The following is a 14834-nucleotide window of genomic DNA, read 5'->3' as shown; positions in this document are numbered from 1 at the left end:
ATACAAAAAACTAGCCGGGCGCGGTGGCGGGCACCTGTAGTCCCAACTACTCGGGAGGCTGAGGCAGGAGAATGGCGTGAACCCGGGAGGCGGAGCTTGCAGTGAGCTGAGATCCAGCCATTGCACTCCAGCCTGGGCGGCAGAGCGAGACTCCATCTCAAAAAAAAAAAAAAAAAAAGAAATATCTGTAATAAACATGTAAGAACTGATTCTTATAAGCTAAGAATTAAGCTGGCCTTGACAAATAAAGCAACCTGCTAAAAGTATTACTCTTCTGAGCTAAGAGTCCCTCATTATGTTAGCATATTAAAAAGTATACACAGGGTCCTGAAAAGAGGAGGGTTTCAAGATGCAGAGTATATGGCTTATAAATCTGATTTCAGACTAATGGGATTTCTGGGTGACCCAAGCCTTCCCCTGGGACCTTAAACTTACAATGGCTGACAAAGAGTAGTATCAATACAGAGCTTCACTGCTCAAGAGCAATTAAAGATGCCCCATGGGAAGCAAAAATGATATACCCATGTGTTACAGTGTCATCAGATTTTCTTTCAAAGGGAAACTATGGATCTTCTAAAATTCACTGTTCCATTCTCAGAGGAAATGCAATTGTACCACATCATGTTATGATAAAATAATTATTTCCATAGAATTAAAAATATTTAATCACTTTTGCTTCTTTAAGTCATCTCATAATAAAGCACAAAGCTTTCTACTTTATAAGGGACATGCAGAGTTGTGTGATTAGCAGTAAAGAGGAGATCCCTCTTTTCACTTAGCTTTCTTTAAGTGAAACGCTAATAAAGCTCATTTTATTTTACTAAGGAATAAATAATGAAAGAACCAATGGCTCAGCTCTTCAGGACTTTCCCCCTCCTCCACAGCACAGCATAAATAGAAACCATTCAACAAATTAAGAACTGTATCTACCCTGGCAAAAGCACGAGGCTAAAGCCAGAATTCCCCAGATTTGATCCTAATTCTGTCTTAACTATCTCTGTGGTATTACACAACCATTTACTTCTGCTATTACTTCCTTAAACTTTAATTCTAAAAGTAATAATCAGTGGTATACTAAAATAACCTATTTGCGACCCCTTCAACTGCCAAAAGGCTGCAGTTACATCTAAGTTTCTGAGATTGCATTGATCCAATTTCACTTCTGATAATATAGGAAAAGGAAAAATACAATCACTTTTAATTTTTCAAGGCCAAATCTAAAGAAAGTTAAAAAAAAAATCAAATACACACCTGTGCATGTATATACCCTTCACAAAATTATCTTGCTTTCCCTCTCATTGATGGTTAGGTCTCCAAGTTGGGAACCTGCCTCTTCTCTGAACCATTTCAACTCAAAACCTAACGACCATAAAGTCCCCTATTCAGGAAACTTAAGACTCTACTACTTACTCTTTGTTTTCTTTTATTCTGCTCTGTGTTTGAGACTACTATATTTCATTAAAATACCTCTTTATTTAGTAAAATTATATTCTAAAATTAGATATATTTATATATAAATACAAAAAGTTCATAAAAACATATTCTTATATTCTGTAAATTGAGTTAACTTACAGTACTACAGAATTTTAGCATGGAAACTGCCTTTAGCAACCATCTAATCCTATATCCTTCCTTCGCCGTATAAAAGAGAAGAAAAAATGATGCCCAGGAAAAGCTAAGTGATTTTGTTCTTCTGGTGGTATGATAAAATGGGCATGAGCTTTAGCATCAAACAGACCTGGGATCTGATTCTGGCCCAATATTTACAAGCTATGTGACTTTGAGAAAATTATTTAAATTTCTCTGAACCTCAGCCTCCTAATATGGAAAACAGCAGTATCATCCTAGTATTTGAAAGCACCTGGCACACATCAGATAGTAAGTATTAGTTTCTTCCATCCAAAGTCATGTAGCAAACCAGTAACAGTGAACTGATCTCCTACCATGGCAGTTCCCTCTACACATCCTGCATCCTTTTGAATGAGAACTAGTAGCTCTGGTGTATTGTCAAGTTCAAAGGAACAAGAAAATGACTGCATTCCTGACACTAGCAACTGTGTTTTATTCCATAGCAACTAACACAATAAGACATGCTTTGCTGTTTATGGGATTAACTCAGAATTAAACTACAAACTGAATTGCCTACTACAGGCTTGAGATTTTTATGGAGATGGAGACAAATAAAACTATCTTGCTCTGAGGCACAGGACAGAAGAACCACAAAATATTAGCATACATAATTTGCAGACTGATTAGCTGTTTTAATTAATTTGCTTTATTGTACTAAAAAAATCAGTAACAACAACCAAAAAAGAGAATGGATATACTTACAATGTCTGAAGATTGGAAAGAAATCTAAATACACCATCAGCAATATGAGTGACTCTGTTGTCTCCCAAATTCAATCTCTCCAATAAGCTCAGACCCACAAAGGTAGATTCATCCAGGCGGGTCAGCTGGTTATACGACAAATCACTGAAAACAAGAAATGTGGAAGGTAAGGAATTCATTGTATTTGGTTCAACTTACAATTCTTACTACATCTACATGGTAAATTTAGAGCTTTCTACAAATTTCTAGTAAAGAGGGATGTTATATCTCATTACTGTCCATGGGAATGATTTATTTCAATCTGCTCTAGTCTCACAGCCTCCAGTGAAATGCTATCCAACACTTACAGTTCGGATAGTCTTTGGCAGAACTCCCATGCATCAGGGCTGATTCTTTCAATAGCATTCTGGCTCACATAGAGCTGCTGTAACATTCGCAAGCCATATAACCACCCCTTGTTCACTCGTGTAAGGTTATTGTGTTCCAGTTCTCTGCAGAATTAGAGAAAGAAGAAAATACGTTCCAAAACAAGGCAGTTCAATTAACTAGCTTTAAATCTTAAGTTTTTCCCAGAGAAGCATATATCTTTGTTCAAGCCAACTGAGCTGACCAATTCTATTCAATAAAAATGTATATTTTATTTAAGATTTAGTGCTTGGCTGGGCGCAGTGGCTCACGCCTGTAATCCCAGCACTTTGGGAGGCTGAGGTGGGCAGATCACAAGGTCAAAAGATTGAGACCATCCTGACCAACATGGTAAAACCCTGTTTCTATGAAAAATACAAAAATTAACTGGGCGTGCCAGCACACGCCTGTAGTCCCAGTTAGGAAGCTGAGGCAGGAGAAAGGCTTGAACCCATGAGGCAGAGGTTGCAGTGAGCCGAGATCGCGCCCCTTGTACTCCAGTCTGGCGACAGAGCAAGACTCCATCTCAAAAAAAAAAAAAAAAGATTTAGTGCTAGAAGATACTAAGACTGTCTAAAAGAGCAGCTCTACAAAACCAACAGGCCAAGTGGTATAGTATACCCATTTGGATAAATTCTGATAATTTTCATTAACTAAAACATTAAGAATATAAACTTTTTGCCCTGGTGCAGTGGCTTGCGACTGTAATCCCAGCACTTTGGGAGGCTGAGGTGGGTAGATGACGAGGTCAGGAATTTGAGACCAGCCTGACCAACATGGAGAAACCCCGTCTCTACTAAAAATACAAAAATTAGCCAGGGCTGGTGGCACGCGCCTGTAATCCCAGCTACTCAGGAGGCTGAGGCAGGAGAGTTGCTTGAACCTGGGAGGCGGAGGTTGCAGGAGCCGAGATCACGCCATTGCACTCCAGCCAGGGCAACAGAGTGAGACTCTGTCTCAAAAAGAAAAAAAAAAGAATATAAACTTTTTAGATGAGAAGTTTGTAAGAATTATTTCAAAAATGATCAGTTAGCTAACAAAACTTTAAAGGTTTTATGTACACTTATTTCACATCAGTGAGCAGGGAAAGAATGAACATATCTCTATAATTATAATCAGAACAACTATCCTAGCCATTTGACATTGAAAAGTCCCAGACAGACTACTTTCCTAATAATCACCTCTAGTCCCGAGTACTTACAGTTCTTCCATGTTATTTAAGCCAAAAAATGCTCCATCCTTAAGTTTGCTAATTCCATTCCGCTGCATTTTCAAAGATCTTAAGGAGTCAAGCCCTTGGAATGTAAGACCTTCCACAATTTTAATTCTGTTTCTTTTAAGTTCCCTTTAACAAAAATAGTTTTAGAGTCAGGAAATTGGTTTGCTGAAATGCTCTAACAGTAATTAAATTAAAAAGAAAAAGACCCTGTAACAAAAAAACTATCGTTTATAATCCAACTATTTCGTTACTCACAAGAATTGGAGGTGAGGCAGCTTGAAGATCTTAGGTGGAATCATGCTAATTCGGTTACGGTTTAACTTTACCACTAATAAGGAACTCGATAAATTATCGAAGCAGCCAGCCTCCAAGGTGGTTATCCTGTTATTACTTAAATTCCTAAAATAAACAAGATAATAGCAAAAGAAAACATTTAGTAAAATAAAAATTCTACCACTAGAAAGCTGCCAAATATCTATGTGTAAGCCCCCAGCTATCACTTAATGACTATCCACAACTTTATAAATCATTTAAATGCTCTGTTTCTTCATCTATGGAGGCTACCTACTTCATTTAGGTTGTTACAAAACAGCATGTGTGAATATGCTCTGTAAACTGGAAAACACGGGCACGCATGCTAATTATCATTATATACGGTAAGCCATTGTTTAACAAATCTCTATTTACCTTTTAGAAAGCTTGGTTTAAAAAACAAAAAAAAATTGAATCTCAAAATTACCCTTGATATTTACCAGTATTTTCTGACAATAGTGCGATCTTTCTTTAGGGAGCTTGTGGGGTGAGTGGGCAAAGCCAACCACCCAATATACCAACCCTAGGTTTGTCTCACATATGCATATAAAAAGCACAATAAATAAATACTTTTGAAAAGATAGGTACTGATGAATAATAAACATGTGCTTTAAAGTAAATCTAATTTAATCTGTGTTACTTACAGGTATTTAAGCTGCATGTGAGGAAATGAAGATGTCTTGATTTCTGATATTATATTTGAGCTGAGGTCTAAACTCTGCAGAGCAGGGTAAAACTGGAGCGCCTGTGCATTTATTTCTGGGATTATATTATGGACTCTGTAAAACAAAGATTATAATGAAGCTGCTGCCACTGGATCCACCCCAGGCCACAAAAACGTTAAATAATTAGAATCAACAATATATGTGCTTTAAAAAAAAAAAAACTGCATACTATTCATAATTTAAATAAAAAACCTGAAAACTTATTAACTTACAATGAAAGTAGAGTAATATTAGACGTTGGTTCTCCAAAATACGGGATTTCTGTTAGTTCATTGTAATTCATTTTCCTAGGCAAGAGGAAAAACAGATTTAAATGTTTAGTGAGGGAAATATTACCTCTTGAATTCTACCATCTGGCTAACACATATTCTTTAGAATAGGTGCCAAATTTGAAAAATAATTATGACTCAGAATGAGTTAGACTAAAATAAAAATGTACTTATTGAGAAATTAGAGGTTTTAATGAGAAATTTTAATTTTTAAATTAAAATTTAATTTTAAAGTTATTTTCTTTCTTTCTTTTTTTTTTTTTTTTGAGACAGAGTTTCATTATTTTTGCCCAGGCTGGAGTGCAATGGTGCAATCTCGCCTCACTGCAACCTCTGCCTCCTGGGTTCAAGTGATTCTCCTGCCTTAGCCTCCTGAGTATCTGGGATTACAGGCATGCACCACCACGCCTGGCTAATTTTGTATTTTTAGTAGAGACAGGTTTCACCATGTTGGCCAAGCTGATCTCAAACTCCTGACCTCAGGTGATCCGCCCACCTTGGCCTCCCAAAGTACTGGGATTACTGGTGTAAGCCACCACGCCTGGCCAAGAAATGTGTTTTCATAGTGTTGATCTACTATTGGTATTAATATCAGAAAGGCTACGAAGTATTTTCCACATTAAATATTGTTAGTTCAAGCAAAGTTCTTTGAATAAGTTGGGTTTACAACAGCTAATTTGAGTCCTTAAACAAAGAAGGCATAATCAGTCCATCCAGATCTCTCTTTCTCTAAATATACATAAACACACACATATAAATGTGTGTGTGTGTATATATATTCTGAAGCTATACAAATGTTAGAGAGTGTTACCTGAGACCACAGATGAAATTTATCAGCCCACCCAGAGATGGAATCTATGACTAATTTTACAGATAACATAACGTGTTGCATCTGATCCCAGCAGCCCTTTAAACAGATTGTCTCAAATGTTTTAGTAGCAAATCTAATACAATCACATTTCATTAACCTGGTTTTTAGTCATTGAACAACCTCAACAATCTCAACAAAAGAGCACAGAAAAGAAACCAGAACTAAAGACCTTCAGGAAACCAACCAAAGTTACAAAAAGCCCATGCACTTCCCACTGAAGCATTTTCAGGTCTTTCCTCAGTGCCTACTCTTTCAGCTAACAAACTTGTCAACTGTGTACTCATCCACAACACATTAGAAGTAGTGAATTTGGGGCTAGGAGGAGAGAATGCAGAGACAATGAGCATGAAGAAGGTATCCCTGTCAGCAAAGAATTAAAAAGGAAAGTAAATCTCAGGGTTCCGAGGGTGTTAAGTCTAGAGGCAAATAGGCCTACATACCTTAATGGTTGTGCCTCTAGGAATGTAACAATGCTCTAGGAGTGTAACGATGCAAAAACTAATATTAATAATATCTTAGAAAACTCCCTCCAAAATTACATAATACATCTCGGTATTAAAGGAAAAACTTTAGTTAAGAGAAAAACTGAATTCTATCAACCATTACATTCTCATACGATATCAAGATGATTCTATTTCATATGAATCTACTTTAGACATGATGCTCCCAATCTTAGATAACATGTCAAGACATTTAAAAAGGTTATACAACAGAGTTTCACTGGCTGAAAACTTGGCCAAAATCAAAACATAATTTGCTCTGAAGAGGTGTAGATCTTACTTTTAGCCCCAGGAAGGTAAAATATTTCCCCACAGCCTGCAACTTGAAATCACCAACCCAATGCCAAGACAGTCTGATAATAACAAAGTCAAAACATTTTAGGTTTTCAAATTATTTCTTTTAACTAATTTTTTCCTTCAATTTTTTTATGGCATCTCTGGATTGAACATCCCGCAAATCACAATTTATTAAGTTCCCTCAGGAATTTAACATAACTTTAAATAAATAAATATAACTTACACTTCCTGTAACATCTGTGATTCCAAGCTGATGTTCCAGTTAGACAACCGATTATGACTCAAATCCCTGAAAGAGGACAAAATGTCATTTTTAGTTTAGTGCTGGAGAGTAGACCTAAAGAAAAAAAAAAAAAGAAACTGAATAGAAATACTAAAAGTCCTCTTGGCCAGGTACAGTGGCTCATGCCTGTAATCCTGGCACTTGGGGAGGCTGAGGCAGGCGGATCACCTGAGGTCAGGAGTTCAAGACTCACCTAGCAAACATGGTGAAACGCCATCTCTACTAAAAATACAAGTATCAGCCAGGTGTGGTGGCACATGCCTGTAATCCCAGCTACTCGGGAGGCTGAGGCAGGAGAATTGCTTGAACCCGGGAGGTGGAGGTTGCAGTGAGCCGAGTTCACGTCACTGCACTCCAGCGTGGGTGACAGAGCAAGACTCTGTCTCAAAAAAAAATGTTTTTAATTAAAAAAAAAAAAAGTCCTATTAAATGTGAATTTGAGACAAACAAGAATGTTTGTAAAGGATGAATAAAAATATATCTCAATTTAAAAATAGCTATTTTACTTTACGTGTGTGTGTATTTATATATGTGTGTGTAGCTTCCGAGTTTGGGAATACATTCACATGGTCCAATAATCAAAAAGTGTAAAAAGTCTCCCACTTTTGTCTCCAGCCACCCAATTCCCCTTCCCAGTAACAACAAATGAAAATATGCCATTTCGGCCGGGCGCGGTGGCTCAAGCCTGTAATCCCAGCACTTTGGGAGGCCCAAGGCAGGTGGATCGAGGTCAGGGAGATCCCGAGACCTTCCCTGTAAGCTAGCTGTGGTGAAACCCCCTCTCTTTTTTTTTTTTTTTTTGAGATGGAGTCTGGCTCTGTAGCCCAGGCTGGAGTGCAGTGGCGGATCTCCAGGCTCACTGCAAACTCCGCCTCCCAGGTTCGCCCATTCTCCTGCCTCAGCCTGCGGAGTAGCTGGGACTACGAGCCGCCACCTGCGCCCGGCTAGTTTTTTTTTTTTTTTGTATTTTTTACTGGTAGAGGCGGGGTTTCCCGTGTTACGCCCGGGATGGTCGATCCTCCTGACCTCGTGATCCGCCCGTCTCGGCCTCCCAAAGTGCTGGGATTACAGGCTTGAGCCACCGCGCCCGGCGAAACCCCCTCTCTACGGGGGTGGCGGGCGCCTGTAGTCCCAGCTACTCGGGAGGCTGAGGCATGAGAATGGCATAAACCCGGGAGGCGGAGCTTGCAGTGAGCTGAGATCCGGCCACTGCACTCCAGCCTGGGCGACAGAGCGAGACTCCGTCTCAAAAAAAAAAAAAAAGAAAGAAAGAAAATATGCCATTTCTTGTGCAGACTTCTAGATATTTTATGCATGTACAGCAAAGTTTTACAGAAATGATAGAACAATTTACACATTATTTTGCCCCTTGTTTTCACTCAGTAATACATCTTAGACCATTCCATAGCAGTATATAGTTTCTTTATTCCTTGTAGTGATTATGTATTATACCTTAACTGTAAATACATTCGAAGATATATTTCACAAGTCAAAATGGTGAGCTTCTGTATTAAAATTGAAGTTGACCACATCCTTGATAGGGATGTGGCCTTCCTTTAAAAAAAAAAAAAAAAAGCCAGGCATGGTGGCTCACGCCTGTAATCCCAGCACTTCGGGAGGCCAAGGCAGGTGGATTACCCCAGGTCAGGAGTTCAAGACCAGCCTGGCCAACATAGTGAAATCTATCTCTACTAAAAATACAAAAAAATTAGCCAGGCATGGTGGCATGCACCTGTAATCTCAGCTACTCGGGAGGCTGAGGCAGGAGAATCACTTGAACCCTTGAGGCGGAGGTTGCAGTGAGCCAAGATTGCACCACAGCACTCCAGTCTGGGTGACAAAGCAAGACTCTGCTCCAAAAAAAAACACAATCCACCTTCAGGAAAAGGAAATTAATCTCACCCCAAATTATGTTAATAATAATGACGGCATTGGTGGCTAGCATTTATTAAGGCAGGCATTCTCCTATGCACTTGACACATATTAACTGGCTAAATCCACACAACAATCTTATGAGGCAAATACTTTTAAAATACTCACTTTCCCAATATGGAAACAGGCATAGAAAGATTACTAATTGGTCAATCTAAGGTCAAAACAACCAATAAAAGTTAAAATTCTGAAATTTCATCTCACTTCTAGCAAGTACTTTATTAGATACAGTAGAGATTTCACTGAAATTAGTTAAGTCTAAATAGTTAAATAGGCTTTAAAAATTCACCTTGATGCTTCTGGCATCTTTACAAGGCTGAGGTGGAATGCAGCCCACACAAGCTGTCTGCCTAAAAGATGTACTGTATGTTACAAGATGGCTAGCAACAGGGACACATTACAGAAACACTGCAGATCACTTTATCTCACTGTGCCACTGTAGGCAGTTGACAGACGCATGCAGGTCTGAAGAATGTCTCTATCACATTAGAACAATTTGTTCTCAGCTAGATTCATGCCTGCCCATCTGTAAAAGCTAGCCACTTTCATTTAAGAGCTTAATTTACACCATGACATAACAGAAGCTGTGTGTTAAACCATCACTTTTCCACAGCAGTTCTAAAATATGCCAGGATGTCTGGCACAAGGTATCAGCTCAAGGACACTCATGAAAGGAGGAGGGTGTCAGAAAATATAAAGGATAAAAATATGAATTCACTACACATAAAAATCTCATATTCAGATACTTCATCCAATTCACACTTGCTACTAAACAACAAACACATACACTTGTATAAAAATATAAGTGAAAAGATGTTTTTTGTTGTCGTTTTGTGGTGTTTTGACTCAAGGAGAAATTCAACTGTTCTAATTTAAGTTAGATATTCTATATTCTACTCCAAGCTGCTTAGTCTGGCAAATGAAGAGCTAATATCATCTGTGTAGCAGGCTAGCATAGTATGATCTAATTTTGTATCTTGTGACTACTATAACTTAGCAGTTTTCCCCTTCCAGATTAAGGGCTTTCATTTTAATCCTAACAGTGTTCATAATGCCTTTCCCAACCCTAAATCTTCCTAGCAATGTAACTTTTTTTTTTTTTTTTTTTTTTTTTTTGAGACGGAGTCTCGCGCTGTGTCACCCAGGCTGGAGTGCAGTGGCGCGATCTCGGCTCACTGCAAGCTCCGCCTCCCAGGTTCACGCCATTCTCCTGCCTCAGCCTCCGAGTAGCTGGGACTACAGGCGCCCGCCACCACGCCCGGCTAGTTTTTTTTTTTTGTATTTTTAGTAGAGACGGGGTTTCACCATGTTAGCCAGGATGGTCTCGATCTCCTGACCTCGTGATCCACCCGCCTCGGCCTCCCAAAGTGCTGGGATTACAGGCTTGAGCCACCGCGCCCGGCCGGCAATGTAACTCTTGACTGTATTCATCTCCTAGAGTTCTCCTATGAATGTCAATAATCAATGACCCACACAATCATTTTTAAAGAAAATAATTATTAAAGAAACCTAAAGCAATAAAATTAAACTCAATTTATACGTTACAAATAACTTAGTATTCGGTACTAGTGAAAACTGTCCAGTGTCCTCTGTTTTGGGAAAGAGTAATTTTCTCTCATCTTTGAAGAATCTATAGGCTTTTCAATGCAACCCAAAGGATACCTGAAATTCTCTGCAGCCTCTGTACTGGACAATGTTGTTGAAAGGATATATGCTTTCAAGCAGCCTCATAGGTCAGAGCCCCATATAATGAGGCTCTCTAGACCCTTCCAAAACCCACATTCAGTTAAGATTAAAAAAACACTAAAGGTGAACTGAAATATATTCCCAAAGCAGTACTATCATAGAAAGCAACTAATATACATCAGCATCGGTACAACTGTTTTAAGTTACCAAGTGTCTAACTAGAATTATATGGATTGATCTGATTAGTCACTCATACAATAAACATTTATTGGACCATGTGCCAGGCAGTGGACTAAGTGCTAGAGTTATAAGCACTGTCAACTTTAGTAACCTTTTTCTTTTTCTGAAAGCAGCACTTAACAATTCTCAGAGGTGCAGTCACTCCAAAACTATAAGAAAATTCAACATCAACTCTACTATTCTCCTTTACTGCAAACAGGAAAATTAGCTTTTACACCTAATTTCACTCTAGAATTTAATCAAATGACATGTGCACACAGGAGTGCACAGACATACTCTTGTTCCCCATAAGCATGCCTTTCCTATTTCTTTTTTGTTAAGTACCTCCCAAAAGACAGAAGACTAAAATATGAAGACTTCAGGGCCAGGCGCAGTGGCTCACACCTGTAATCCCAGCACTTTGGGAGGCCGAGGCAGGTAGATCACCTGAGGTCAGCAGTTTGAGACAAGTCTGGCCAGCACAGTGAAACCCCATCTCTACTAAAAATACAAAAATTGGCCGGGCGTGATGGTCACGCCTGTAATCCCAGCACTTTGGGAGGTCGAGGCAGGCAGATCACAAGGTCAGGAGATCGAGAGCATCCTGGCTAACATGATGAGACCCCGTCTCTACTAAAAATACAAAAAATTAGGCAGGCGTGGTGGTGGGCACCTGTAGTCCCAGCTACTCCGGAGGCTGAGGCAGGAGAATGGCATGAACCTGGGAGGTGGAGCTGGCAGTGAGCCAAGATAGTGCCACTGCACTCCAGCCAGGCTGACAGAGCAAGACTCCAGCTCAAAAAAAAAAAAAAAAGCCAGGCATGGTGGCAGGCACCTTTAATCCTAGCTACTCGGGAGGCTGAGGCAGAATTGCTTGAACCCAGGAAGTGGAGGTTGCAGTGAGCTACGATCGTGCCACTGCACTCCAGTCTGGGTGACAGAGCTAGACTCCATCCCAAAAAAAGTTAAAAAATTAAAAATAAATAAATAAATGAAGACTTCAAATATCAAATTTAAAACTCTTAGAATATGGATTTGGATGATTTTAAAAATTAGTCTCACTATTCTTCCCAATGCCCATTAATTCCAGGTGGTTTGCATAATTTTTTTAAAAAAGCAAGAGTCCTGAAATGGAGAACTCTCTTTCAAATATCCCTAAAATGTACTTAAGAACTTGAAGTAGCCGGGCGCGGTGGCTCACGCCTGTAATCCCAGCACTTTGGGAGGCCGAGACGGGCGGATCACGAGGTCAGGAGATCGAGACCATCCTGGCTAACACGGTGAAACCCCGTCTCTACTAAAAAATACAAAAAACTAGCCGGGCGCGGTGGCGGGCGCCTGTAGTCCCAGCTACTCGGGAGGCTGAGGCAGGAGAATGGCGGGAACCCGGGAGGCAGAGCTTGCAGTGAGCTGCGATCCGGTCACAGCACTCCAGCCTGGGCGACAGAGCGAGACTCCGTCTCAAAAAAAAAAAAAAAAAAAAAAGAACTTGAAGTAATCTAATGCTCTATTGCCTAGGCGGAAATGCAGTGGTGAGATCACACCTCACTGCAGCCTTGACCTCCCAGGCTCAAGCAATCCTCCTACCTTAGCCTCCTTGTAGCTGAGACCACAGGCAAATGCCACCAAGCCCAGCTAATTTTTTCTGTTTTGCAGAAATGGGGTCTCCCTATGTTGCCCAGGCTGTAAATCTAATGCTTAATAAACTTAACCTAAAGTCTAGCTATGTAACAGTCTTTCCTTTATTATCTAACACCACTGATATCTGAATATTTATAGATATGACAGAGGAGTAAAGGTCTCTCAGATGGCCTGATCTCAATGTTGTAAACTCAATTCCCACTCATGCTAATCTACAGAGATGTAGCTGTAATAAATGATGAATTATTAATGTCCTTGATATCATGTGGAGCCAGAGGTGCCATTAAGGTACTTGTTTAGTACCATCAGGGGTAAATTATTTATAGGATGTACAGAGTAATCACAACAGTTGGAAGAGAAAATCAAGTTCAGCAAGCGAATTGCAACGAAGTCCTACAGCAACAGAAATGGAAGGGTTTTCTTCTGCAGTCACACATACATCTGAATCATCGATTTCGTTTTCAAGAATATGCAGCAATAATAGGCTGAACTGGGAACTTCAGCAACAAAACATCTGACAAAGAGGCCCTTTGTAAAAGTTAAAGGATAAGAAAATATTGTATCTAATATTTTGGGTATGACAGTGCTTCATTTAGCCAGCATAATTTGGAAATCCTTGTCTTGTTAAGCGTGTACCTAGCATAATTTAGTTTTAAAAATAATTCTCAGCCGGGCACATGGCTCACACCTGTAATCATAGTACTTTGGGAGGCTGAGGCGGGTGGATCACCTGAGGTCAGGAGTTTGAGACCAGCCTGGCCAACAAGGTGAAACCCCATCTCTACTAAAAATACAAAGATTAGCCAGGTGTGGTGGCACGTGGCTACAATCCCAGCTACTCAGAGGCTGAGACAGGAGAATCACTTGAACCCAGGAGGCAGAGGTTGCAGTGAGCCAAGATGGCGCCACTGCACACCAGCCTGATCAACAAAAGTGAAACTGTCTCGGAAAAAAAAAAAAAAAAAAACTCAGGGTTACTATTATAATCAATTACTATAGTGTGATTTAACATGCTTATGATCTTGAGTATTCTTGGAGTAAAGCGAACTAAACACAAGAATTCTAAAACAACTCTGAAAATCGTCTGCTCTTGTAAGTTGGCTTTTCCTCTACCACTAATAGCTTTACACTAAAAGCTCTCATTTCTTGGAAATTTCAGCCTTCCTTTCTGTAACAGGCTACTTTAACTTTTTACAAAAATTTGTTTCTAATCAATTGTCATAGGCTAGGAGACCCCAGTTCCTGTTAGAACTATCTGAATTAGGAGTAAATGAGATCTGAGAGTCTTTTCTGTGAATAAATTAGGTAAAGATCTTCAGGATAATTAAGATTGTATTATAGCTTGAAGCATAAAGCTGTTCCAAATTAAACTTTCTATATTTCATTTGTACTGCTTATATGTAATACATCATACAATACTTTTTATATGAATTTTAAATCAGAGGTGCTGGACATGGTGGCCCACACCTGTAATCCCAGCACTTTGGGAGACCAAGGTGGGATTATACACCTGTAGTCCCAGCTACTCAGGTGGCTGAGAGGGGAGGATTATTTGAGCCCAGGAGTTTGAGGTTACAGTGAGCCATGCACACCAGCCTTGGTAACAGAGGGAGACCTTGTCTCCAAAACAACAAAAAAGAAGAGAAAAAAAATTAGAAGTAGTATGAAGAAAGGAACATTCATTTAAAGAATAAGGGGCATGTTTTATTTTCTTCCTTTATCTTTCCTTGAGGTTTTTGTTTTTGTTTTTGAAACGGAATTTTGCTCTTGTTGCCCAGGCTGGAGTGCAATGGCACGATCTCGGCTCACTGCAACCTCCGCCTCCCGGGTTCAAGCGATTCTTCTGCCTCAGCCTCCTGAGTAGCTGGGATTACAGGCATGTGCCACTATGCCCAGCTAATTTTGCATTTTTAGTAGAGGTGGCATTTCACCATGTTGGTCAGGCTGGTCTCAAACTCCTGATCTGTGATCCACCTGCCTCAGCCTCCCAAATTGCTAGGATTATAGGCGAGATCCACCGTGCCCAGCTCCTTGAGTTCTTAATAATTAAAAATGTTGTTTCACCAGGGAATGTAACAACAATAAAAAAAAACCAGAAAATATTAATTCTACAGATACATTTAAGAATGCAACCTGGCCGGGCG

The 14834-nt window shown here is 39.7% G+C and overlaps 1 protein-coding gene across 5 annotated transcripts in view; it reads right to left on the bottom strand.

Moving 5' to 3' along the window:
* The window catches only part of LRIG2 (leucine rich repeats and immunoglobulin like domains 2), a 62734-nt gene that overhangs the window by 31331 nt on the left and 16569 nt on the right, over window positions 1-14834 (bottom strand). For all 5 annotated transcript variants that reach the window (XM_021922326.2, XM_009215625.4, XM_003892407.5 and 2 more), the window contains 7 exons: window positions 7153-7218; window positions 5205-5279; window positions 4912-5046; window positions 4211-4354; window positions 3938-4081; window positions 2679-2822; window positions 2332-2475 (listed from right to left, as the gene is read on the bottom strand). In XM_021922326.2, the coding sequence (XP_021778018.1) occupies window positions 2332-2475; window positions 2679-2822; window positions 3938-4081; window positions 4211-4354; window positions 4912-5046; window positions 5205-5279; window positions 7153-7218 (852 nt within the window). The remainder of the gene's footprint in view (window positions 1-2331; window positions 2476-2678; window positions 2823-3937; window positions 4082-4210; window positions 4355-4911; window positions 5047-5204; window positions 5280-7152; window positions 7219-14834) is intronic.

This window comes from Papio anubis, chromosome 1 (assembly GCF_008728515.1).
Source record: "Papio anubis isolate 15944 chromosome 1, Panubis1.0, whole genome shotgun sequence".
Classification (NCBI taxonomy): domain Eukaryota; kingdom Metazoa; phylum Chordata; class Mammalia; order Primates; family Cercopithecidae; genus Papio; species Papio anubis.
This window is presented reverse-complemented; position numbering and strand designations above follow the sequence as displayed.